At 40.2% G+C, this 23,785-nt stretch overlaps 2 protein-coding genes across 4 annotated transcripts; one reads left to right on the top strand and one right to left on the bottom strand.

Annotated features, from left to right (window-relative positions):
• Window positions 1–3,407: 3,407 nt before the first annotated feature.
• ANKRA2 (ankyrin repeat family A member 2) lies at window positions 3,408–12,780 on the bottom strand. Of its 3 annotated transcripts, none has more exons than XM_041486095.1 (9): window positions 12,611–12,780; window positions 11,632–12,011; window positions 9,525–9,683; window positions 8,109–8,174; window positions 6,650–6,747; window positions 6,364–6,489; window positions 5,905–5,971; window positions 5,734–5,814; window positions 3,408–4,203 (listed from the first exon to the last, which is right to left on the bottom strand). In XM_041486095.1, the coding sequence occupies exons 2-9, from the start codon at window positions 11,918–11,920 to the stop codon at window positions 4,148–4,150; spliced, it is 942 nt and encodes a 313-aa protein (XP_041342029.1). In that variant the 5' UTR covers window positions 11,921–12,011; window positions 12,611–12,780; the 3' UTR covers window positions 3,408–4,147. The 3 variants fall into 3 exon arrangements, with proteins under 3 accessions (XP_041342029.1, XP_041342028.1, XP_041342030.1); XM_041486094.1 differs by having other exon boundaries at window positions 11,632–12,017; window positions 12,611–12,779; XM_041486096.1 differs by having other exon boundaries at window positions 4,056–4,198; window positions 11,632–12,017.
• A 66-nt stretch (window positions 12,781–12,846) lies between these two features.
• Window positions 12,847–23,553, top strand: UTP15 (UTP15 small subunit processome component). The gene is made up of 12 exons (XM_041486093.1): window positions 12,847–13,050; window positions 13,381–13,473; window positions 13,557–13,741; window positions 14,879–15,057; window positions 15,836–15,961; window positions 16,626–16,761; window positions 17,891–17,975; window positions 19,958–20,107; window positions 20,271–20,372; window positions 20,573–20,706; window positions 21,196–21,254; window positions 21,777–23,553. The coding sequence occupies exons 1-12, from the start codon at window positions 12,961–12,963 to the stop codon at window positions 21,995–21,997; spliced, it is 1,560 nt and encodes a 519-aa protein (XP_041342027.1). The 5' UTR covers window positions 12,847–12,960; the 3' UTR covers window positions 21,998–23,553.
• The last annotated feature ends 232 nt before the right edge of the window (window positions 23,554–23,785 follow it).

Genomic DNA, 23,785 nt, shown 5'->3' with positions numbered 1-23,785 from the left:
TGCACACACACGCACTTATATATAAAACCACCCATCATTCAGTGTGTTTTCACTCTGTTATAGATACATATTATAATATTATAATATTGGCTTTTTGAAAATATTAAAATGGAACTTTGTTAAAAATATATCGTTTTTATTTCTGTTGTTAATTAAGCCTAGACATAGTAGTGAAATAGCTGATATAAGTATGCCTGTGTTAAAATGCCTGCTTGGATGGGATGTGTTTTTCACACACTCTGTTCCACCCAAAAGGATCTATCTGGTCATTATTCAAATCCCTATAGACTATGCTCAGTGTGAAAAACACGTTCACTCTCCTGTGAAAATTTAAAAAATTTAATAAAGGACAATAGGAGACAAGGACTATAGAGCAAAGGTTATTATGGCCAGGTGCATTTTGCCACTCAGCCAAGAGCACACTGTCACCTTCGGGGATACTCCTTAAATAGCTTTTCCCTTACCTCAGCCTCATGCATATTCATAGATCTATATGCATATCCATACACTGTTTTACATTTTCCAGGAACTATTTTACATGGCCCCTCCTCGGGTCCACCTTTTCAGAGCATGTGTGTTTCTTGGCTGTGGTTTTGGCTCCTTCTCTTTATCACTTGCAGTCTGGGCCTTGTTCCTCACTGTCTTCAGATGGTGAGTGCTGATAGTTGGCATATCTGTAGCAGATGTCCTCATCCTATGTTCATTGGATGTTATCCCATCCAAGCAGGCATTTTAACACAAGCATACTTATATCAGCTGTATCACTACTATGTCTAAGCTTAATTAACAGCAGAAATAAAAACTATATCGTTACAACAAAGTTACTTTAACATCACATATATAGAATCCATTTTAATATTTGCAAAAAGCCAATATTGTAATATGTATCTGTAACATTCAGTGTAGTTAATTCTCTCAGGTACTGGATACCTTTTTCCATAGCATTCCACCTGCTTGGGTGCACTACTAGATCTGCTTGATCTAGCACCTTTCCTTCATACTTGACAGGAGTCACCTCCAGGATCTGAGTTTCTGTCCTCTTCCCAATCGTCTTGTCAGTGCCCACATCCCAGGGTCAGGGATCCCAGTTGCCCGGCTTCGCTACTGTCTGGTTTCACGTAGTGGGCTGCAATATCCCAGCACTGGGGCAGGCAGGTCACAGGGGCTCTCCTGGCTGCTGGCTGAAATCTTATGCATCTCACAGCTCACCCAGGGATAGAAATGGGGTGATTATCTCTGGCCCTGACTCTTCCTCCTGTTAGGAGGACCCTGCTTTCTCCTCATTCCTTCCTGTGTGAACTGACTTGATCTTGGATTTTTTTCTTCTGTATAGGGGCGACTGCTGCTGTCACCTAAACTGTGTGAAAAACCATAAATATCCAACAAGATTTTTAGTGTCCAATAATCAAGGCATTACTTTACTTCTGGCCAGAATGTTGTTCTGGCCAAGATGTGTAACAGAAATAATTTCATCCACACATAACCTGGATGTGCAGAGAAAATAATTTCACGACACATGAATTTTACCAGATTTTTCACAAACTTTATACATCAAAATCCAGAGATTCATCATTGGTTTAGTGTGCATTGACTCCAGGTTACGTAGTTCTTTGTATTTGGTTTCTCACTGGTTACAAATCTCTTTGCCTGCGATGCTAATTAGGTCCTCATTCTTATCTCTGCTTTCCCAGATCAGGTGTCTCCGACCACGCCAGGGATGTTTGGAATCGATGTTCCGTTAAGGGCCCTTGATGGCCGTTGTCTTTTTTCTCTCTTCTTTGCTGCTCCCAGTCTGTTGAGATGCTAAGCTCATCAGGCCTCACCTGCTGGGACAATGGCCTGAAAACAAACTTCGGTTCCCTTCCTCTGGGGCAAAGGCGAACAGACCTGACTAAAGTCATAAAATAAAAAAATTTAAACCTACTATATTTTGCAACACAGCAGAGGTTTTTCCTCTGGTTCAGCTGCAGTCTGAGTTGCCACGGTGCCTGGTGGTCTGCTTTCTTCCCTCTCCCTGAGCGTGCTGTTTAGAGACAAAACAGCATCCAGGAAAGAGTGGCCAGGGCCCAGCACATTGCCAACTTCGTGCCTCTCTGGAACTGCCACACCAGTTTTCGTTCACATATTATGCCACTTTATCAGGATCTCGTAGTTGCTCAGGAGTGAGAGGAAAGATGTGTGCCAATGTCTTTACAAATAATTTAATAGGTGAAGGTATGAGTGTTAACGTCTTTGAAATGGGTCTTACTGTCTCTACTAAATTCAAGGCAGCAGGTTTGTTGCAGAGATCGGGACAGCTTGGCTCCTGAGATAGACAAGAGTCTGCACAAGCCTGAACTTCCAAACTTTGGGGTAAAATGACAGGTTCAAGGGAGCATATGGGGTGGGCTGTACCTTCCTAGTACCTCAGCCAATGGGGAAATGACGAGGGAAATGTGCGGCCGGGAGTTTAAGATAAAAGGAGGCTGCCCCCTCTGAAACCCCGAGAGAGAAATCCCCGAGGGCATGTGCCTCAGAGGACTCTTCCCCCTTTATCTGAATAAACTTGAAGGACTCCTCTGTCTCCTTTTTGGACATAAACCTCTGGCGTTTGTGGATTTTCCCGACACGGGTGAACTTCCAAACCACTGAAGCACAATAATCCTTCAAAAGCTGGCCCAATTTTTCCCACATTCCATGCCACTCATGACTATCTACCCTCAGGGCAGATGTCTGAATAACCTCCCTGTAAATATCTAAACATGATGTAGACTGCAGTGAGGAGACCTGCCAGACTTAGCAACAAGATCATTCCCTTTGGATGGGAATTCAGAATTCTCAAAAGCTCTTGTAACAGGAGTGAAAAGATGGGGAACATTGTCCTCTCCAATTCCCCCCTGCCAGATTGGACATGACTGTATTAATAGAGTCCCAAAACATAGTGCCTGAGGTAAGGGTAGGAGAGCAGCACTGAATACATATCCCAAATGACCCTCACTGCCCTTAATGTTATCATGCCATGAACTGATGTCACAGAGTACAGCAACAGAACAATCCTGATCCCTCTCCCTCCTCTGAAAAATAGCATCAGGAGGAGCACATACAGGAATATGCACGGTGTTAGGTACAACACCCACACCAACAGACAAAGCAACACTGTGACCAGTGCCTTCCTACATAATACAGCAAATGCTTAGATCAAATTTATCTCCAATTCCCTCTGATTTTATCTGTAATCTCAATCCTTCCTGTCCCATAGTGGGTACCAAACAAAACTTCTGTGATTTAGGAATGGTACTGCCCAGTTTAGTGCTCCCACTGAGACGCTTCAAACGCTTCCACCTGCTTGCTCGCCCACTCCCTCTCTGCTTTCCCCTGGGGTGAAATGGAAAGGGGAATTCGAGGCAAAAAAGGTAAAGATCACAGGGTGAGATAAGAAAAATTTACTGAACACAGCAATGAGGTAAGAAAACAAGCATTAACAGCAACAATGTACAAAAGAGAGAGCGATTCACATGCAAAATTGCTTACTGCAGAGCTCCACCGACACCACTGCAACCAGTCCCCCCTGACCGGAAGGAACTCCTTCCCGCTGGAAGGGACCGCCTCTTTCTCTTAGCATTGAGGTGATACAGAATAAGCTCTCCGTCCTAGCCCCCTCCTCTCTACTGCAAAAATGAACCCTGTTCTGGCTCCAGCCAGAATAAATATTAACTGGGGGGGTCTCAAAAGCTTCATACACAGTGCACATTTTGGTATTATTAACAATACAGATATCTATCTTTTGTGGTGATGTCCCTCAATATCTAAACACTTTTCTTCCTATGAATATGTATCAATGATCTGATGAAGTAGGACACTTGGCATAGTGCCAATCCTGCACTCAGTGTAAACTTTTAAATGGTCAAAACTCAGTTTATTTACAAATAATTTCATGCATGACAATTGACTCTTCTAAAATTATATAAAATATATTTAAGAAAAGGACATTGCACATTTGTATTAACAACAGTGAAAGAAGAGGAAGAACACAAAAAAGCTTAACTAAAGCCAACAAATAGTTGCACTGAGGTAAAGTTACAAAACAACCAACTCTTGTCACTGATTAGAGCTAAACAGCAGTTCAAATCTCCAAGCCAAGATGTGGCACCTGCAGAAGAGCCAATCACTATTCCTTGATATTTTGAAGTAGCTTCAATAAATGAGACTCAATAACCTGCTGAACTAAAGCAGAGAAAGAGATGAGGTTAGTATTTTTTTTTTTTTTGTATTTGCAGAGTTATACTGTTTTTTTTTCTAGCAGATATATGCTTGTCCTGTACAATTTAATAAAAACCAGACAGTATTCACTCTGTGACTAAGTTAGCATTCCTTCAGAAAATAACCTTATATAATGCAAAAACAATACTCCCAGATAGGCAAACAATGTTTTTGGGGGTCATCATCAGTTCTTTGGTTTGAATAGACTGATAGCACATGGAAAGAAAAATTTTAGCCTACAAGCAGAAAATAGGCAGAATAATTTATGAGAAACTTCGTCTGTGAAACACTTGGAGATTGAGCTCTTGAAGCAGTCTTCTGTGTAAACTCCTGTCAAGCTGTGCTGTGCTGGTTTCAGCTGGGGTAGAGTTAATTTTCTTCTCAGTGGCTGGCATGGGGCTGTGTTTTGGGTTTGTGCTGAACACAGAGTTGATAATACAGAGATGTTTTTGTTATTGCTGGTTAGGGCTTGCACAGAGCCAAGGACTTTTCTGCTTTTGGTACTGCCACACTGGGAAGGGGACTGGGGGTGCTTGGCAGGTTGGGAGGAGATGCAACCAGGACAGTGACCCAAACTGACCAGAGGGATATTCCAGACCCTGTGGCACCAAATTCAGTGTATAAAGTGGGGGAAAGAAGCAGGGAAGGGGGAGACATTTGTGGCGATGTCATTTGTCTTCCCAAGCAACCACTTAAGCCAGGCGTGATGGGGCCTGGCTCTTCTGGAGATGGCTGAACACCTGCCAGTGCATGGGAAGCACTGAATTAATTCCTTGGTTTCTTTTGCTCATGGGCACAGCCTTTGCTTTCCCTATTAAACTCTTTCTGTCCCTGATCTCTCTTGTGCAGAGGAGAGTGAGTGGCTGTGTGGGGCTTGGCTGCTGCCTGGGGTTATACCATGACACTGGCTCATTCATAAGCACAAGGCTGTGCTCGGAGAATCTACACATACAGTGCTCGGCTTACTTTTTGATTCCATTCATTTCTGTAACGGCAGACGTTTCACAGCTTTCAAAATTACAGCAGCAGTGAGGAAGAAAACCAATAAGGAGTCCCTTATTTGATTCTGGTTTTCACAACCAAGCCAGATACTATAATTCACTGATTACTATCTGCCTCCAAGACAAACTAGAGCTAGAGCTGATCTGACTGAAGAAGGTTTAGCAAACTACATAGCACCATTCCAGTCAAGTAGGGTGACGGGTTCAGGAGGGTTGCAGGCCTTATCTGAGTCATGGCTGCATCAGCCCTAAACACCATTACCCAGTGATATCCAGCCAAGTCAGGGACACTTTCTTACTAAGTACCTGACTCTCTGAAACAAGAATGGAAGGTCCTCCCCATTTTGGCCTGATGCATTTAGGATTATTAAGACTTGTAGGACAGGTAACATGTTAAGAGTTGCAAAACCTCTACTAGGCCACTACAGCAGCTATATAAATGAGGAGCTGCAAAGTTTTTTTTTTTTAAAGGATTTACAGTTGTAATACTCACCACTCCGATAGCCCAAGGCTACAGCCAAATCCATGGAATTATAGCCAGCATCTGTTTCAATAGTTGGATCTGCACCATTTTCTACGAAAACAGGGATAGAATCTTCTATTTCTGACAGTGAGAACTGATTGTACATTATTAATGATAATTTGGTTTGGACAGTCTGCTTACCGAGAAGAATTTTTACACATTTCACATGGTTCCCATGTACTGCATATAGCAAGGGTGTGCCTCCATTCTGCAAAAGCAGAGAAATGCCTCAGACATTTAGCAATTAAGCAGTCTGCAACTGTAATTCCTTAACACACGAATATGCTTCCATGTACCAGTAAGAGACTTCCTAGGTTTTATATAAATGAGGTTCAGTTTTAGATCTTCACAACTTTCATAATTTTTGTATACTGTTCAAATGGTAAGATCACATTTCTTGTAGAAGTCATCATTACTCTCATTCTCTTTCTACTATAAAGCCAGAACTAGTAGGATCACCTTCTCCTATCCTATGAAAGTTTTGAAACTCTCAAGTATTTCAGAAGAGGCAGAACAATTTTTAAACTCAGAACAGTGCTATGTCCTGTTTCAATTTTCTAACTAAACCATCCTCTGACTAAATTCAAGCTAGAATCTTACCCAGTCATACTCATTGACATCAACTCCACAGTCAAGCAGCATTTTGACAATATCAGTGTATCCTTTACTGCAGGCCAGTGAGAGGGCACTTTCTCGCCCCTTCCCCAGAATCTGAGGATCTGCACCCTGAAATAAAGTGTCAATTAAAAAAAAGAAGCAAATTTGAGGTTTTACATAGACCTTAACTTTAAAACTTTTAAACTTGTAGCAGCATCAACAAACTTAGCAATGCAAAACAAACTAAAGAGTAAATTAATTAAAAATCAATTGTAATTTTTTTCCTTACATTCTGGAGGAGAAATTCCACTACTGCTATCTGCCCATGAGCTGCAGCCCACATCAGAGGGGTAAATCCTTCTTCATCCTTATGATTGATTAAATTTTCTGTTCAGAGAAAAATATGTAACTTAGTAATCCTTTTCTCACTGCACTGTATCAGCTGCTGAAATGTGTTGATGGTAACATTTATTCACCAGGAACCAGTGTGACCGAAATGTCATTGTCAACTTTAAAACCAAAATTCTGTCCCAGTGCTAGTGGTAGTATCTCTGTCCGTCCCAGTGCTAGTGGTAGTATCTCTATCCAAGAAAGAAAAGCACACCCAACTGACCAAAGAAAAATTCCAGCCTTTAGTTTAAAATTTAAATTTTAAAGCTCTATAAATCAAACTTGGTTTTTACTCAGAAAATTACAAGTTGTCTGCAATGTGGGCTTCACCTTTGTAAGAAGATAAAGGATGTTTGAAAAATAAAGAGGTACATCCTGTATTATACTGCAGACTGTATTTTTTTCTATAGAGTGAGCCACACAATTTTGTATGGATTGAACTTGTACAGCAATATAGATAAAAAAACTCCAATCCCCACAAAGTTTGTGTAATCAATAAGGTGGTCTGTGAACACAATTAAGGTCTACATCAAGTGCAGCTGGAAGAAGAAAAGAAAAACTTCTTTTAACAACTGGCTGACAAATATTTCAGCTGGATTTTTTAAATATCTAAGTACTTAATAAATCCTATGCTCATCATAGCACCAAAATAAGCATTTTTAACTGCTACCAACACTCCAAAATTGATTTGCTTTTCATATACATGGCTCATTACAAAGTATTTAGACTCAGTGACTCATTACCTGTTTTCCAGTAAACATTTCAACAAGGATGCACTGAAAGCATGGGTGAATACTATTAGTGCAGTAAGAATATATTATTAATGTTACAAATTCATAAATTTGTTAGGGAGAGCTGAAATTTTGTACATGTACTATAGACACACAAATGGCACACTATTCAGAATGTGCAGTACTATTATACTGCAGGTGTGAGCCATGGCTTACGTTAGCAACATGCAGGTCTTTATGCTGATTGATTACATAGAATTGGAAAGCCACCATTAATAGAAGTATGTTTTAAATGACAAAGATAAATTGAAAATAAAATGAAATAAACTGCTGTGGCAGAACTAACATATTCCTGTCTTAGTACCATGGATTACCTATATAGCTAGAGAACAGGGATTTACCTACTGCTATTAACGTTAATGTTTTAATTTAAAATGCAAATGATACAGTGACTGAGTAATAGATTGATATAAAACATTAGTCCACATCTGCAAAAAACAGATACCTCAAATGTCCTCCATTTGTACCAGAATTGAGGACTTTATAGCCTTGGTGAAAAGGTCAAACACAACAGCATATATATGGCCCAAAGGAAAAAAGAAGGCATTTAACCTCCTTCTGTCTCACCTTGTTCAATACGTGTGGCCAGATATAACATTTCTCCCTGAGCAGCCAGCTGATGAACAGATAAAGCTGCAAAAAGGAAGCAAAAGCCGTGTTACATACACCAGTTTTCATTTTGCTCTATTTAGAGCTGAGCATAACGTGTCCATTGGCTTCAGCAGTACAGAACTTGGAATTGAGAGTGTAAATGATTTTACCTTGCGCTCTGAACTTAAATCACAATTAAACACTGAAAATTTTCTGAAGAGTTTAATAGATTTAGGTAATTTTTAAACCAATGCAGCAGGCATTCTTGAAAGCAAGCATACTTCCCACACTGACTCCTTACAAAGTAACATGCTGTGTTCACTACTGTTTGGTCAGCAACCCAAGATTACTGTAAGACCCATTTATTAAGTGAAGATAAACATATTTAGAAAAATTAAGGATGTTTAATTTAAAAATCACACTTGAATCACCAGAAGACCTGTCCTACTAGTCAACAAATAAAGCCTTTAGTGTGACTCCCACTCACTACAATGTGGAATAGATCAGATATTACAAAACTACAGACAACTTGATATATAGAGTGGAAAACAAAGACTGCAGGATTTATTTTGTTATTTCAGAGATTATGAAGAAATAACCTCTGATCCCACAGAAAATTGCATGGGTATATGGTTTTCATAACTGCAACTTGGAGCAGGCCTGAAAGGTAATCAGGAGGTTAAATGTAATAAATTATCCACATGATGTAGCAACAAAATTAGCTAATGATTACATTAACCATAAATATTCACTGTCCTCCTCCAAGTCACCACATGAAAGTTGAGTTTGTTCAGAAAGATGGCATATTTTGTTCCGTGGCCTACACTGCAGCTCTCGATTAATTTTTTCCATGCAAGTAACATTTTTCTTTAAAAAAAAAAATTACTTGAAATTTATAGAGAAAATAATTTACTGAGAAAGTAAATTACAGCAAATTAGTTTAAAAATGCAATGCTTGACAATTCAGAAAAAAAACCCACCAGAAAGAATGCTTCCTTGATTTTCAAGATCTGTGACAATCATGACAATTGCAGCAATCTAAATTTACATTACATATTAAGTATTCTGCAGCATTTACCAATCACCTAATTTTAAGATGCACAAGTTCTGAAAACACGGGCATGAAGTACATTAACTTACAACTTAGAATGTCACTTTTGATTTAAAAAGTATAGGTAAGGGTTTTTCTAGAAAATAAACTGCAGCCATGAATTCCATACATCAGGTGAATGACTATTTTATGGCTGGAGCCATGTGAAATTAGACAAGACTCAGTGGTTTTTTCCTACTTTTAAGTTAATTGTAACACCAAAGAAAAAACTGCAAATTTGTCAAGCATCCAACATATAGTTCACAATATAATTATTAATAGAAAGGCAGAAAGATACTTACAGTTTACAAGCAGAGGTGTTGTAGAGACTTCATTTCCCCTGTGTTTGTTAGTTAGTGTAGTTGACTGTTTTATTGGTGAGAAATGCTTAGTAGTTGATGGAGTATAAACATGCCTTACTTGGATACCAGGGGAAGGAGAAGCGTGGCTGTTGCATTCAGCTACATTAAACAAAGACCAGAGAGGATTTCAGTACTTACAAGAGCATTAAAAGCAAGCCATAGATTCTAAATCAAACTATAAAGCACCAGAATCACAAGACCTTTAAAATCCATGTTAAGAAAGCTTTGACATGTACTTTTCCCACTGTGTATTGTGAAAGCTGAATAAAGGACTGCATTAATTTCTAGCATAAAACAATTCCTGAGTTCAGTATGGCATAATGTCACCCAGAGACAAGTTAGTATGTAAATTAGGTAAGCCTTTGTCTTGATTTTTCAACATGCCTGGCATGGATTTATTATGTAAGAAGGCTCTACTTAACTCATCATCTTCTTATAAACACTCTCCGAGGCAATAACATGATGCAGCTCTGGTCAGACATGCACTCAGGTACCTGCTCAGCCTTTGCCTGCTCCCTAACCAGTCCACTGCATGAGTGGAGACAACTTTCATTAACTTCCTTCATTAACTTCCTTTCATTAACTTCCTTCACCAGGGCTCTTCCCACTCCTGGATAAAATTTTAACAGCACTATGAATGCCTGATGAATACTTATCCAGCAGGAAGACAGGTTCCACACTAACTCAGATAAAATGCAACAGCAGGTCATTGCTTAGAATTCATGAAGTCATTCACTTCTGATGTGTTCCTTCATACTAACTTTTCTTGCTTTCTCCTAGGAACTAATGGCATTTTATTACAGAACATATTGATATGTTCTCTTGGCTTCTAATCAAAAGTAGTTTTTGGTTTTGAGATTAAATACTTAAAAGACATATTGAAGAATTAAACTCCATATTGGCTTAACTGATTTGACACCAGTAATTAATGACTAGAAGCTAATTAACACCATAGAGAACTCTGTGATCATAAATGCAAGCACAAATTCAGGGAGACTAATTAAAAGAAGCAGAGTATAACAGGTAACAAAATTACATTTTGTTTGCCAATCAAACAGCTACAACTGACTGTATTGAATTATCCTACCACAGATTTAGCCCTGTGGTCCCTGGATTTGCAGGACTACTTGTAAAGGACTTAAGAATGTTACCTAAGAAAAACTACCTTATTGCTGATGGGTGTAAATCTGCCACTCAGACCTGCAGCTCTGCTAGTGAGCACCTGGGGCAAAATCAAAAAAGTTTGAAAACTACAATAGCTGAACTGCAGCCAAACAATACAAGTCAGTGAAACCATCAAAATTCAGAGGAGGCCTGTGTTTCCATTTGTTACAGGAAACAGGTCACATGGACTTCAGGAAAAGATACACCACTACGGGTCTGAAATATGACAGCAGGTGCTAGAAACCACACCTGTTAAGGGGAAGTAGACGGCAGCCCTAATTTTGCTCTGTATCGATATCCCTAGCTGTGAAAAAGCATGGATCAATTCTGATGAAGCTGCCCAGCAGTGGCAGGATTAGCTGCAGCGATCCAGCCCTGGAGCAGCATTGGCCTTCGAGCAGCAGAGAAGCTACAGTGGCAAGCCCATGGCGAGGGCCAGAGGTTCTGTACAGCCACAGTGACAAAACACACGTGGCCTATGTTATCCTTCATCACCCTCATGAGAAGACAGAAGGTGCTGCTGACAACTACTCAAGTGTTCATAAAATGCTTTCAGTAGTGCTTTGCAAAGAAGCATACTGGTGTAGGACATGCCATACAGAAGCAGCTTGTCTTCCTAATCAGCATCAGCTCTTACTAGCTGAAAAGACTTTTTGTGCCCCTGATTGATTTTTCAGTTAATATTCAAAATGTAGTATAAAAATTAATATTGCAGAAAATTTTTATATTAATAATCCATTAAGCATACAGTAAAAACATTAGAGGAATACATCTTAGAAAACTGACCAATACACATATAACACAGAAGCTCTTTTTTTAGAAAACATAGTAAGTTAACAGGATGACACAGTACACAGATAATATTTTGTACCATAAATTCAACCTTTAAATAAGACAGATGCGACTTCAAGGTCAGAGTTGACTTGATCTTGAATATTTTTACTGTCCTCCTCATTTAAAGACTTCACAAATCGTGAGCAGACATTCATATCAAATCTATTGGGCAAAATGAATTTCATCCCCATGGTGACACTCTGAGCAGGGCCCTCCTCTGTGCTGGTGTCAAGCTGATGCTCCACTTTAATGTCAGGCATGGGTGGAAGGCTGTAGCTGGTGGTACATTCTTCCACAATCAGCTGGGCCCCGACATCTAAGTTTGTTGAAGATGCCATGATCCCAGTCCTCTACAAGTTTCATGCAGATTGATTCATTGTTTGCAGCCAGGAGCAACTCTGGCCACCCAGGCCAAATTTTCTGCACAACCTGCAACTGAACAGACATAACATTGGTTAAGAGCATTCTGGAAAAACAATGCATAAAAACACATCAAACTTCATTTAAGCTTATGGCATTTAGTTTTGTCAGTCAAAACACTAGTAAAATATCAGTCTCGTTGCTGTCACAACTTAGTGACCAAAACCTCCATTTATGTTTCAGCACCTGGATGTTTCACCCAAACTCCACGATTAAGCCAGTAAGAGTTTTACCCATGTGAAACGATGCTTCAGAATATTGCCTAGTTGCAACACAAAACCCCACACAACAACCAGATTTATACCAAGCCAAGAACAAGCTATAATATGACTTCATTTCCCAGAAACATTACACTTCAGGGAAAAGTTAAAGCGACTATAAGGTCCCTTTTGTCTTTTGCAACCTGAGTAAAATAAACTGCTTTTACCACATACGTAGAAACAAAAAAAAAAACCCAACCCAAAACAAACCAACAAAAAACAACAACAAAAACAAACACACAAACAAACAAAAAAACAAAGAAAACCCCAAAAGCCCCAAAAAAAAACAACCAATCCCTTTAAACCGATAAAGGCAACCCCACAATACGCGTGGCTTGTTCACAGTACCGCGGGAAGTCTGGGGCGGGGCCGCGCTTCGCGCTGCTCCCGGCACGTCTGGAGGCGTCCCTGGAGCCAGCCCGTGAGGGCAGGCCCGAGCGCAGGCCCGAGCGCAGGCCCAGCACCGCCGCACACCGCGCGGGCCCGGCCCGGCCGCACCTCGCCTTTCACCGCCGCCGCCGCCGGAAGTGGGGTCTCGCCGCCCCGCCGATTGGCCGGCGAGAGGCGCGCTATGATGACGCGCTGCCGGCGCTGCCGCCCTCTCTCCTCGCGGCCGGCGCGGCGTGCCCCGCGTGCCCCGCGGCCGCCGGCGCTTCCCGAGCGTCTCCCGCCGAGCCCGGCCCGGCCCGGCCCGCGCCATGGCCGCGTACAAGCCAGTGGTGGTGCAGGCGTGCCCCAAGCTCGGGGAGAGGATCACGCAGGACACGCTGTACTGGCGGGGGTACAAGGTAGGAGGAGGCGGCCCGACAGTCGCAGTTACTGCCCCAGAACGCCTTCTTTTACTACTTTCAGGAAATTAATTTTTTTAAACACGTATGAGTTAGTTCTTAAGCTTAGAACACATATTTAAGGGGTAAGTTTTAATCGTGACTTGGAAAAAAATTAAAAGAGCAGAAGTAGCCTGTCAGAAGTGAAACTCGCTATCGTTGTACCTAGAAAACGTTTTGATTCTAATGGAGTCTTGAATTTTTTGTAAGAAAAAGAACTTTTATTTTGCTGCTTTCATACTTGATGGTGTGCTTATGTGTATTTAACAATCTTTATCACAACTGTTTTAGACACCTGTTCAGATAAAGGAATTCGGTGCAGTAAATAAAATTGACTTCTCCCCAGTCCCGCCATATAACTACGCTGTCACCGCGTCCTCCAGGGTAAGTGGCATTTCTCAGGCTCTTATGCTGTTGTTCTTCAGCTGGTGTCACACCAGGAGATGTAATGCCTCTTGTTTTGGCAGGTCCACATCTACGGCCGCTACTCGCAGGAGCCCATCAAGACATTCTCTCGCTTCCGGGCCGCGGCGTACTGTGGCACCTACCGGGACGACGGGCGGCTGCTCGCCGCCGGCAGCGAGGACGGCAGCGTCTCCCTGTTCGACATCGGCGGCAAAGTGCCCCTGAGGCAGTTCGAGGGCCACACCAAGTAAGGCAGAATTGGTTTGTTTTGTTTGCGTGCAAAAGCTTCTGTGCTGTATTTGCACACCGCAGGCTCGTCGCAGACCAGATGGTTTCACCTTAAAGATTGTCCTCTTCCAAGCGCCGTGCCACAGGGCAGGAACACCTGCTGCTAGCACAGGTTGCTCAGAGCCCCATCCAGCCTAGCCTTGAGCACTGCCAGGGAAGGGGCATCTCCATCTTCTCTGGGCAACCCGTTCAAGTGCCTCAGTAATATTCAGTATTTACATTAAGCTATAGTCGTATGTCTGCTTCACATGCTGCTGAAAATCTGAGTAGAACTGATTTACATTGCTTTCTACTGCCTCGTGTACTGAAAAGTAGATTTAAGTTAAATTTAAAATGAAGTGAGTTTTTAAATCTTAAATATGAATCAGGTGTGTAGAAAAGTAAATGCATTTTCTCTTTCACATAGGTGTTTCTTAATATGTTGTGTTGATACAGTCTTGTGAGTATATTGCATTGATAAGCATGTTTTATTTGATGCTGATAGAAAAGAGTTCTAAAATGTGTCCAAAAAAAAAACCAATTAAGAAGTACGCCAGGAAAAGCAGGAATTCCTTAAAAAGCTCCAAAACCAAAACCAGAAAAATGCGTAATGTTAGCGTGGGATCAGGAAGAAGTTAGGAGTTCTGATGTATCAGTGAGGAGAAGGCAGTGGTAATGCTTCAACAGACTTCTGTGCTGTGAAAAACTGGTTTGTGTTTTTATCTGCGTAGAACAAGAAGAATCCCCCTTTCAGTGGGAAATACCCAGACTGACTTTGAGAGTGTTTCTGTTTGAGGCCTGTTTGCAAATTGGGTGTTCTAATGGCTAGGTTAACTGCATGCCTGTGCACACCTGCATTTGCATACCTCTGTGTTCTGCCAGCACCTCTTGGGAAATTGCAGTGATAATAAACAGTTCCGTAGTTATTTTAAAGGGCAAGAAGATTGTTCAAAGGAGCCGTACTTGAAATTTGCTGTTATAAAGTGAGGCTTTGTAAGTTCTGATATTAAACAGCGCACTTCTAGATTATTACTTTAATAAACTCTTAGTTACAAACTAACTCTTCTTGAAACATGAATATATTTTAACTTTGGGTGTTGTGGGCTTTGTTTTTTAGGCCAGTTCATCTAGTGGGATTCCTGTCTGATAAATACCGAGTATTTTCTGGTGGTGATGATTATTCATCAAAGTTGTGGGATATTCCGAGTGCCACAGAAATCATCTCTTACAGTGAACACACTGACTATGTGAGATGTGGCTGTTCAAGTAAAGTGAATGCAGATGTCTTCATAACAGGTTTGGTTTTATTTTTTATTTGTACTTGTTTTGGATTGAATTGAAGAAAAGTGCTGAAAGATAGATTTTGATACAGTAGGGTCATATTTATTGTATTTTAGTCATGAAGGATCAGTTTGCCTGTGCAATGCCTACTTTGTTGTTTCCTTTTTTTGCTTGCTTTTTAAGCTTGACATTGATGTTCTAGGGGAAACTGCAGGAACTGAGTTTTAGCATCTTTATGGTTTACTCTATTAGGGTTAACAGAACTTGTGAAAGAAAATACTGTGAATGTATCCTTTGCCTGGGAGTGACTGAAATGTTGTACCATGTTTCTGGAGCAGGGCACTAGTCTGTACAGCTCATAACTGGCAGACTCAAAAGTGTGAGGTCATGTGGAGTTACTTGGAACCAGTTGCTTTTGGTTTTCCTAGCAGTAGCTTTTTATCAGTCTGTGGAAAACTGTGAAAAAAATCTAGTATTCCTTTTTTTCATGAGGCACAAGAAGCTAGGTTTCATCAGGTTGCTTGATATTTACTGTTATAAGTACACTTGATTAATGGAAGTGAAATGAAATGAAAACAAATTACTTTTACTGACTGACATGTAGCTAGGGCTAGAATTAGAAAATTTGCTGCCTCAAGGCTGTGAACTAATCAAGGTAAATCACAAGGTGTTTTTACATGTATGATTTAAAACTATTGCTATTAGCCAGGAACTTCTTTAGATGATAGGACACAGCCGTTTTAGTTCCTGAACTAGTTGAAATTACGAACCTGATTTATGCTGGTGTTTGCAGGTTCCTATGATCACACTGTGAAACTGTTTGATGCACGAACAAAGAGTAGTGTCATGACAATAGAACACGGCCATCCTGTGGAGAGTGTGCTTCTCTTTCCATCTGGTGGACTTCTGGTATCTGCAGGTAATTCTGTAAAATCAGATAAATCAAATATCTTTTCTGTGGTCCTCATTTGAGGAATACTTGCTTTTTTTGTGCTGTTTTAGTTTGATAATGAAGTGGTAAGTGATGTAATAATTGGATTCCTCAAATATCTTCTGTAGGAATCTGCGTTTATGTGGCAGGTGCAAGTAGGAGTCTTTCCTTTTTGTCTTTGTTTTAATATTCTTGTCGTTTCCACTTCCCCCCTGCCCCCAAAATCATTTGTAATAACAAAATGCAGACTCTAGTTGACCCACGTCTAAAGTGAAGGAATTAACATACTTAGGTTTTGAAAGGATGGGACTGTGTATTTCTCATCATGTTGACAAGCTTTTTTAGTCTCTTGTCACTATTCCATCAGAGGTAGCATAACTCCATAGTTTAAAGCTTTTTTTTTTATTTTTTTGGTAATGAGTATGGTTGGAAAATTGGTAAATCATTCAGGTCCATTCAGAATGGCCTGAAAAAAGAGCAGATTTGTGCTAGGAGTTAGAATAGAAGAGGACGGTGAGTAGGTACAGAAAACTGTTAGGAGGTGAAGGTACATGTGGAGGAGATATGCATCACTTTGTGAAAACTTCTTTCAGAGAAGCATAAATATGTGCATATGTAAGACTGTTTTGTGCTGTGTGCTTCCTCTTCACAGGAGGTCGATATGTCAAAGTTTGGGATGTACTAAAAGGTGGCCAGTTATTAGTTTCACTTAAAAATCACCATAAAACTGTGACTTGTTTGTGCCTGAACAGCTCTGGACAAAGATTATTGTCAGGATCCCTTGATAGGTTGGTATATTTTGTGGCTTCTTTTTGTTCCATTCTTTAGGACTTTTTTTCTTTGAAAAGTATTATTTTACATCACTGTTAATCTGTGTGTGGTTTTTGGGCTTTATTTGAGAACATGTTTTAGGACCAGGGTACCTACTGCAAAGCTGTCCTTGCTTTTGCTGGGGCCTTGGTCTAAATGGGCTTTAAAAGGTTCCTTCCAACTCAAACTGTACTATGATTCTATGATACAACTTAACCTTTTCCTCTTACTAATGTGAATATCAATAAGGGTTGTGCCATTTTGGAAATGCATATGGGGAACTTCTAAACAAATACTTGGTTTTTTAAAATCTCTGAAGTACCTTTCCAGTCTTTGGAAGTTAGCTATTCTTAACTTTAATACAGTTCAAATATCTAAAAGAATATTAGTATTCACTTTTAAAAGCCTGGATTTTGTGTCTCTCTGCTCTTGCTTCTTGTACCCAAGAGTGCTTGTGAACATCACCTCTTTGCTTTTTTGTTTGGTTTCAGTTGATGAGTACTGGTAGTTGGTGTCTTGTGTCTGAGACATTAGAAATACAAAGTGATCTGAAATGACAGTGGATCTGTTTTCCTCCTCCCGCCTGTATTTCCTAGGCTACCGCAGGCTTTACAATTACATAACATCAGATTTTGTCCTTGTAAGATAATATTTTGTTTTCCAATTTGTTAAATATTTCATGCTTCCAACCAAATCCTTAAGGGCAGCTAGATATAAGAATATCTGTGGACTTCCAGATACTGCTAGTAGATCTTGTATTTAAAATTTAAGAACAAATTTGAAGAGATGCTGTCTTCATGTTTTCCTAATATGCATTTCTGAATTCAAGTCCCTACACCTGCCTTCAATTTATTCTTCTGTTCTTGCCCCATTTTCACCTTTTTTGAGGTAAGAGCCCTGCTGACTTGACTTGTGGATACCTTTTAACAGAACATTACTGTTGCAGGAGAAATACCTAAGAAGCTCAGTGGTAGTCTGAGAAATGCATTATATTAATTCTCAGTTTTCTTAAGTGATCTGTAGAAGATGAGAGTGATTAAGTTCCTGTAAAGTGACTCTACAGTAAAGCATTACTAACAAATTTTTTATCTTTGCTCTTCTGTGTAGGCATGTGAAGATTTACAGTACTACATCCTACAAAGTGGTCCACAGCTTCAACTATGCAACATCCATCCTCAGTCTTGGGTTGTCGGTAAGTGCATTAGAAGTCTTCCTAGACTAGAATTCCTGATACCTTTTAAGTCACTAAAGTAATTGTTGCTTTCACAGCTATTGGGTTTTCCAGAATAATGCTGTACATGCAAAGTAGGGTTGAATATGTTTCTTCTGAGCAACAAACTCTTAAGAGGTTTTAAACATAATAGATTCAAATACCATGTTACCTGACTAGATTAGTAAGATTAGTACAATGTCTTGTGTTTATTAATGACAGTGTACATCATAGGGAAAGAATTCACTTTAGAAGGGAAGTCCTTTCACTTTAAGATGATTGTACTCACCTTTTGCCTTTCAGGAATGCTGTGAGTCCTTTCACATGGAAGCAATAAAAAAAAAAGTAGTTAATTTGTTGAGAAATTCAGTGTAGGGTGTGAACTTCCTTTAAAAGTTGGTGTCAGGTTGGTCTGAGAAAGAAAGAAGGTTGTGAGCATAAACAAATTTGTTTGTCAAGGCATGTCTTGGAAGTGAACAGTAGAGACTCTTACCTCTCAGAATCACTTGATTTCCAGTGGATAAGTTACCTGCTGGCCAGAAATTTGGAGGCTAGCACCAGTTTTCAAGCAATGCTGTTGTCATGTAGTTCCCCCTTATGTAGCACCTCTGAAGGACATGTCAGTGGGCCTGTGAGGGATCTTTACTACCTTTGCTACTTTACTGTTGTCCTGCTCTGCTGGAATGTTGGGGAAGGTATATGTGGGGAGTGTCTTCATTTCCTACTGTATTACCTAGGGAGCTGAGCTAAAATAAACTTGGAATTTTTCTTCCTTTGAAGTGAAGAATCCATAGCCTTTTAAGACCCTATGGCATCGGCAAAATATGCAATACCTGCAGTTTAGCATCTCTAGAGTGTGTATAATATATCTTTTGAAACATAATCTTGTTTTCTGTTGACTAAACTATTTGAATTTTAAATGGTCATATAAGAACATTATAATGCCTTTACTGAGTCAGATCAAAAGTGATTCCAGATCCTGCTTCCAGCTATAGCAAGCCATAAGGAAATGTGTATAGAAAACTAAACACAGGGCAAGTGTGTTGATATTCTCCCAAATTCCATTTTCAGATGAGAAATGAACTCATCAGAGTAGTTTCAGTGTAATTCAATGAATTTCTATTGCATAAGCCTGTTCAGTCTCTCCTTGAGCTTGATTAAACTTGAAACCTTGCCTAGATTCCTTGATAAGGAGTGCCACATTTCTGATACTTGTGTAAAGAATTGCTCCCTACTGTTCCACTTGAATCTTCATAACTTTCAATTGATGCCCTTAAATGAGCCTTTCATCAGCTGATCTCCATCTATGCCTGTCATAATTCTGTAGGCTTTTATTATATCATAGAATGGCTTGGGTTGGAAGGGATATTAAAGGTCACCTAGTTTCAGCCCCCCTGCCTTGGGCAAGGACACTGCTAGACCAGGTTGCTCAAAGCCCCATCCAGTCTGGCCTTGAACACTTCAAGAGATGGGGCATCCACAATTTTTCTGGGTGAAATTTATACCCACTTAGTTATATAAGTGAAATTACATATACAAATGACTGGTGTTTTGAACAAATTTCAGTTGTTTCTCAAAATCCTGCTGTTCTATGGTAGCTTTGCTTTCTCACAGGTTCTGTTCAAGCCTGCTGTATGGTACCTAATGGCCAAAGGGAGTTGTAAGCTGTTGGAAAAAAAGAAACCTTTTGGTTACAGAAGGGTGTTAATGCATAATTGAGCTTGATTCACTAGTCAGTCTGATGTTGCTTATGAGCATAGCCTGGAATTTGTCCTTGCTTTGAACAAAGTATTCGATCATGGAACCTCAAAGAGGTTTCTTCTGCATTAAATCATCTATGATACTGTGATTTGAACCTTGTCATGAAGCATAAAACTATAAAAATGTGTATGATAGACCACATACATGCATGATAGAGCACAAATAAAACACTGGGTCCTAACTCTGTGATTTCTCTGTGCTAGCCTGAAGATGAAACCATAGTTGTAGGCATGACCAATGGGGTGCTGAATGTTAAACACAGAAAACCAGAAGAAAAGAATGAAAACTCTCAAAAGAAGAGACAACCAGCATATAGAACCTATGTGAAAGGAAGAACTTATATGCCAAAACAGGTACGATGTGCTAAGAATATATGTGCTGAAACATTTCTGAAAAATTGGTTTCTTGGAATAGGCAGAAAGGGAAGGGAGGGAATATATAAAATTATTCATGGTAATGTGTCTAATCCATTATGTGTGTAGTTGTCTTACTCTGAACTCTTTTTTTGAATTCTAGGAAGATTTCTGTGTCAGTAAACCTGTAAAACGTGTTTTGAGAAAATATGATAAGCTGCTGAGGAGCTTTCAGTCTTCCAAGGCTCTTGATGCAGTACTGGAGGTGAGGCATTGGTTTTTCTTCTTGTCAGAGTGTTGTGCTGTCACCTGATGTTAATTTTCCCTGTATGTCGTACTGATTTTATTTTAGTGTATAACTAGAAAGGAGTCTAAGTTGGTTTCCGTTTTGCTTTTGCTGACACCAGCCCTGTGTTGTGTGAAAAGATGTTGCTTTGGTACTAAACTCTTCTTATATGTGTCCAGCCACCCATCATGCTTCATACCCCTGAAGTCACGGTTGCAGTCATGCAGGAGCTACATCGCAGAGGAACACTGAGAAGTGCACTTGCAGGCCGAGACGAGAAGCAAGTTAATCTCCTGCTTACCTTTGTGGCAAGGTATTATTTTAACATGGGCTCCCTCTGACTATTTAGACATTTCTGTTTTCTAATGACTTGCCACAGGGTTTCAACAGATCACCGGTACAGCCCTGATACTCCTGAAATCTCATATGTCTTTTCCATTCTCATACCTAGGTTTTGGGATAGGTTTGAAACAGTTTACCTGTTAGCACAGAATGGTTTTGCTGATGAGATATTCTACTTCTTTGCCAGAGACTCTGTTTCTGTCTCCTTGATGAAATTTGTGTTTTTATGTCCTTGAGGCTTTTTGACACTCCTCCAGCCCCCACTGCCTTCCTGAAAGGAAGAGGGTATACCCTCTTACCACATATATGGGGGTTTTTTGACTTGCATCTTTGACTGCTGTTCTGTGGTGTCTCTTCATCATGAAAAATTTGTCTGTATGCCTGTGTGAGAAAGCTGTTTGTTGGTGGTGGAGTACAGCTGACAAAACCAGTAAAACAGGAACGTCTTCTAATTTTGCAGGCGTGTGATTGAGCCTAGATTTACTCCTATGCTGGTGACTGTTGCCGATATGATCACTGGTAAGACAATACAAAAAATATTCTCAAAGCCATATAGCTAGCTTGCAAACAAGATTGAAAGTGCTACATTTTTAAGAAACCAAACATTAATGGCTCTGGTTTATATGTGTGGGCATAGAAAATGATCCAAATGTCAAGAGAATGATCCAAAAAAGAGACATTTCCAGATAACTTTGTCCACAGTCCGGATTTGATTTGTACAGGGTGCAGGAAGCTCCTTGTGGTCTCTGAGTACCTTTGGTACTTCATGTTTCTGTGTTTACATAATACAAATAGCTTCCTCTTATTTAGTGAGGTAAAAATAGTATTTGAGGTCATAAAAACTTCTGTTTCTGTTAGTTGGGCATACTGTTGTTGTAAGTGAGTACAACATCTGCTTTCAGAACAGACAACATTAAGATTGTCTTATTTTTTCGGAATGTTGGACTTCTGCTAGAATTCTTAAACGTATCTCTAACTACCTAATATAATTTGTGCCTTTTTATACATCTGTGCATTCTTAACTGATATTTTTCTTTACAGACATTTATCAGCCTGTTGTTGGGCAGTCAGCAGTAGTTGATAAACAGTTCTTGAAACTCCAGCAAGCTATTGGAAAAGAAATTGACTATCAAGAAGAACTACTAGAAGTTTTGGGAATGATGGATACATTGTTTGCTACTTTTACTAAGAAAAGAGATACATGTCTAGAAGAGAACAAAAGTAATGGTGTCACAGAGATTATTGAAACAAATAGGAATTAGTGCCACCCATCTCAACAAATTGTCACAATTGTGAACTTGAAAGACATGCTCCTGGTAACTTCTTATAATAGTGACTTCCAAAGTAAGCCTCTCTATGTTGAAGTTCTGTCTTTTAAACTATGTTTCTGAATAGGCTTGATTACTGAAGATAGAGACATTTTCAAGATTGTCCATGCAATATTTTTCAAACAATTTAGTTTTAAAGTTTTATTACAGAGTTACATAACTTCCTACATTTACATGGGGATTTACATGGCCTCATTTTTGGTAGCTGCAGGGGTGCTTCTGTGAGAAGCTGCCAGAAGCTTCCCTCATGTTTGGCAGAACCAATCCCTAGTTGCTCCAAAGATGGGCATGCTGCTGGCCAAGTCTGGGCCAACTAGAAATGGTGATAACAAAGTTATTGTGCAGTTGTGATTGTGGCCGAGAAGGGCAGAGTGAGAACCTGTGAGAAGAACAACCCTGTGGACACCAAGGTCAGTGAAGACAGAGGGGCAGGAGAAGTTCCAAACGCCGAGATTCCCCTGCAGCCCATGGAGATCCATGGGGAATGCAGGGATCCACCTGCAGCCCATGGAGGAGCCCATGCTGGAGCAGGTGGATGCCTGCAGGAGGCTGTGACCCCGTGGGAGACCCATGGAGAGAGGGGCCCTGCTCCCAGGCTGCAGCAGTCTGGGGAGGACTTGCCTGTGGGATGGGCTCACACTGGAGAAGTTCATGGAGATCTGTCTCCCATGGGAGGGGAGCCCACAGTGCAGCAGGGGAAGGACTCCTCTCCCTGAGCAGTGGGAGAAGCCACGGGTCATGAACTGACCATAACCCCCATTCCCTGTCTCCCTGTGCCACTGGGGGAGGAGGCAGAGCTGGGAAGGAGGGAGGGGTGAGGGGAAGGTGTTTTTAAGGGTTTGTTTTACTTCTTACTGTCCTGCTCTAATTTTGTTGAGTAATAAATGTAATTAATATATCTTAGTTGAGCCTGTTTTGCTCATCATGGTATTTGATGAGTGATCTCTCCTGCTCTTTATCTCAACCCATGAATCCTTTGTTACATTTTCTCTCCCCAGTCCAGCTGCAGAAGAGTGAGTGAGGGGCTTTGGTGGCAGCCTGGTGTGTGGCCAGCACCAACCCATTACAGTTGTGTCCAGTACTGTCAGCAGTTGACAATTTTCATTTTTATTTACCAAAAAATAATAGATGTTTGTGTGATTTTAATGTGTCACTGTCTTTAAATAAAGTTAATATCCCGTCTCACATCCTTGAAAATACAAAGAAAACAGCATATGCATTTGATAACACTTGACTGCATTGTTTTTCTCTCCCTGCTTTATCTCCGTTTAAGATTTTAATGAATTCGCACAGCGCATGTGTGAATCAAGAAGTGCGTGCTTAGGTATATTGAAAAAGTTTGGTTTACTTTTTTTAATTATGCATATGTATTTATGAGTTACAATTTTCTAGAAAATAGGTAATACTTCTAAAGGGGAATTAATTTGAATTAAATTAATGTTATGAATAAAATACCAGTGAGAAAATACAAGTTAAATACCAAAACTCAATTTTTGTGTAATTCTGTATGTTTCAATGTGCAGTAAATGGAATTTTGGTCATCTTGTTTGGATGCTAGGGTAATGGTTTAACTTCAAGCAGGACTGTATCAATATGAGTACATTGGAAAGGGATGTGCCAAAGGCTGTTGAGTACATGTAGTAGGACACTAGGGTAGAACTTCATTCTTAACCTGTGCTATGGCTTGAATTCTCCCCCAGGCCTGGAATTTAGTATGTAATA

This window comes from Pyrgilauda ruficollis, unplaced genomic scaffold (genome assembly GCF_017590135.1).
Source record: "Pyrgilauda ruficollis isolate IOZ18807 unplaced genomic scaffold, ASM1759013v1 scaffold74, whole genome shotgun sequence".
Lineage (NCBI taxonomy): Eukaryota > Metazoa > Chordata > Aves > Passeriformes > Passeridae > Pyrgilauda > Pyrgilauda ruficollis.
This window is presented reverse-complemented; position numbering and strand designations above follow the sequence as displayed.

Excerpts from the sequence above, each read along its gene's own strand:
- ANKRA2 (XM_041486095.1), bottom strand. The coding sequence starts at position 11,920 with ATGGCATCTTCAACAAACTTAGATGTCGGGGCCCAGCTGATTGTGGAA. Across the intron at positions 9,684-11,631 it reads CGCATCTGTCTTATTTAAAG|CTGAATGCAACAGCCACGCT; the intron begins GTTGAATTTATG and ends TGTTTAATGTAG. Across the intron at positions 6,490-6,649 it reads TGGAATTTCTCCTCCAGAAT|GGTGCAGATCCTCAGATTCT; the intron begins GTAAGGAAAAAA and ends ACTTTATTTCAG.
- UTP15 (XM_041486093.1), top strand. The coding sequence starts at position 12,961 with ATGGCCGCGTACAAGCCAGTGGTGGTGCAGGCGTGCCCCAAGCTCGGG. Across the intron at positions 16,762-17,890 it reads TTGTCAGGATCCCTTGATAG|GCATGTGAAGATTTACAGTA; the intron begins GTTGGTATATTT and ends TCTTCTGTGTAG. Across the intron at positions 21,255-21,776 it reads TGTTGCCGATATGATCACTG|ACATTTATCAGCCTGTTGTT; the intron begins GTAAGACAATAC and ends TTTTCTTTACAG.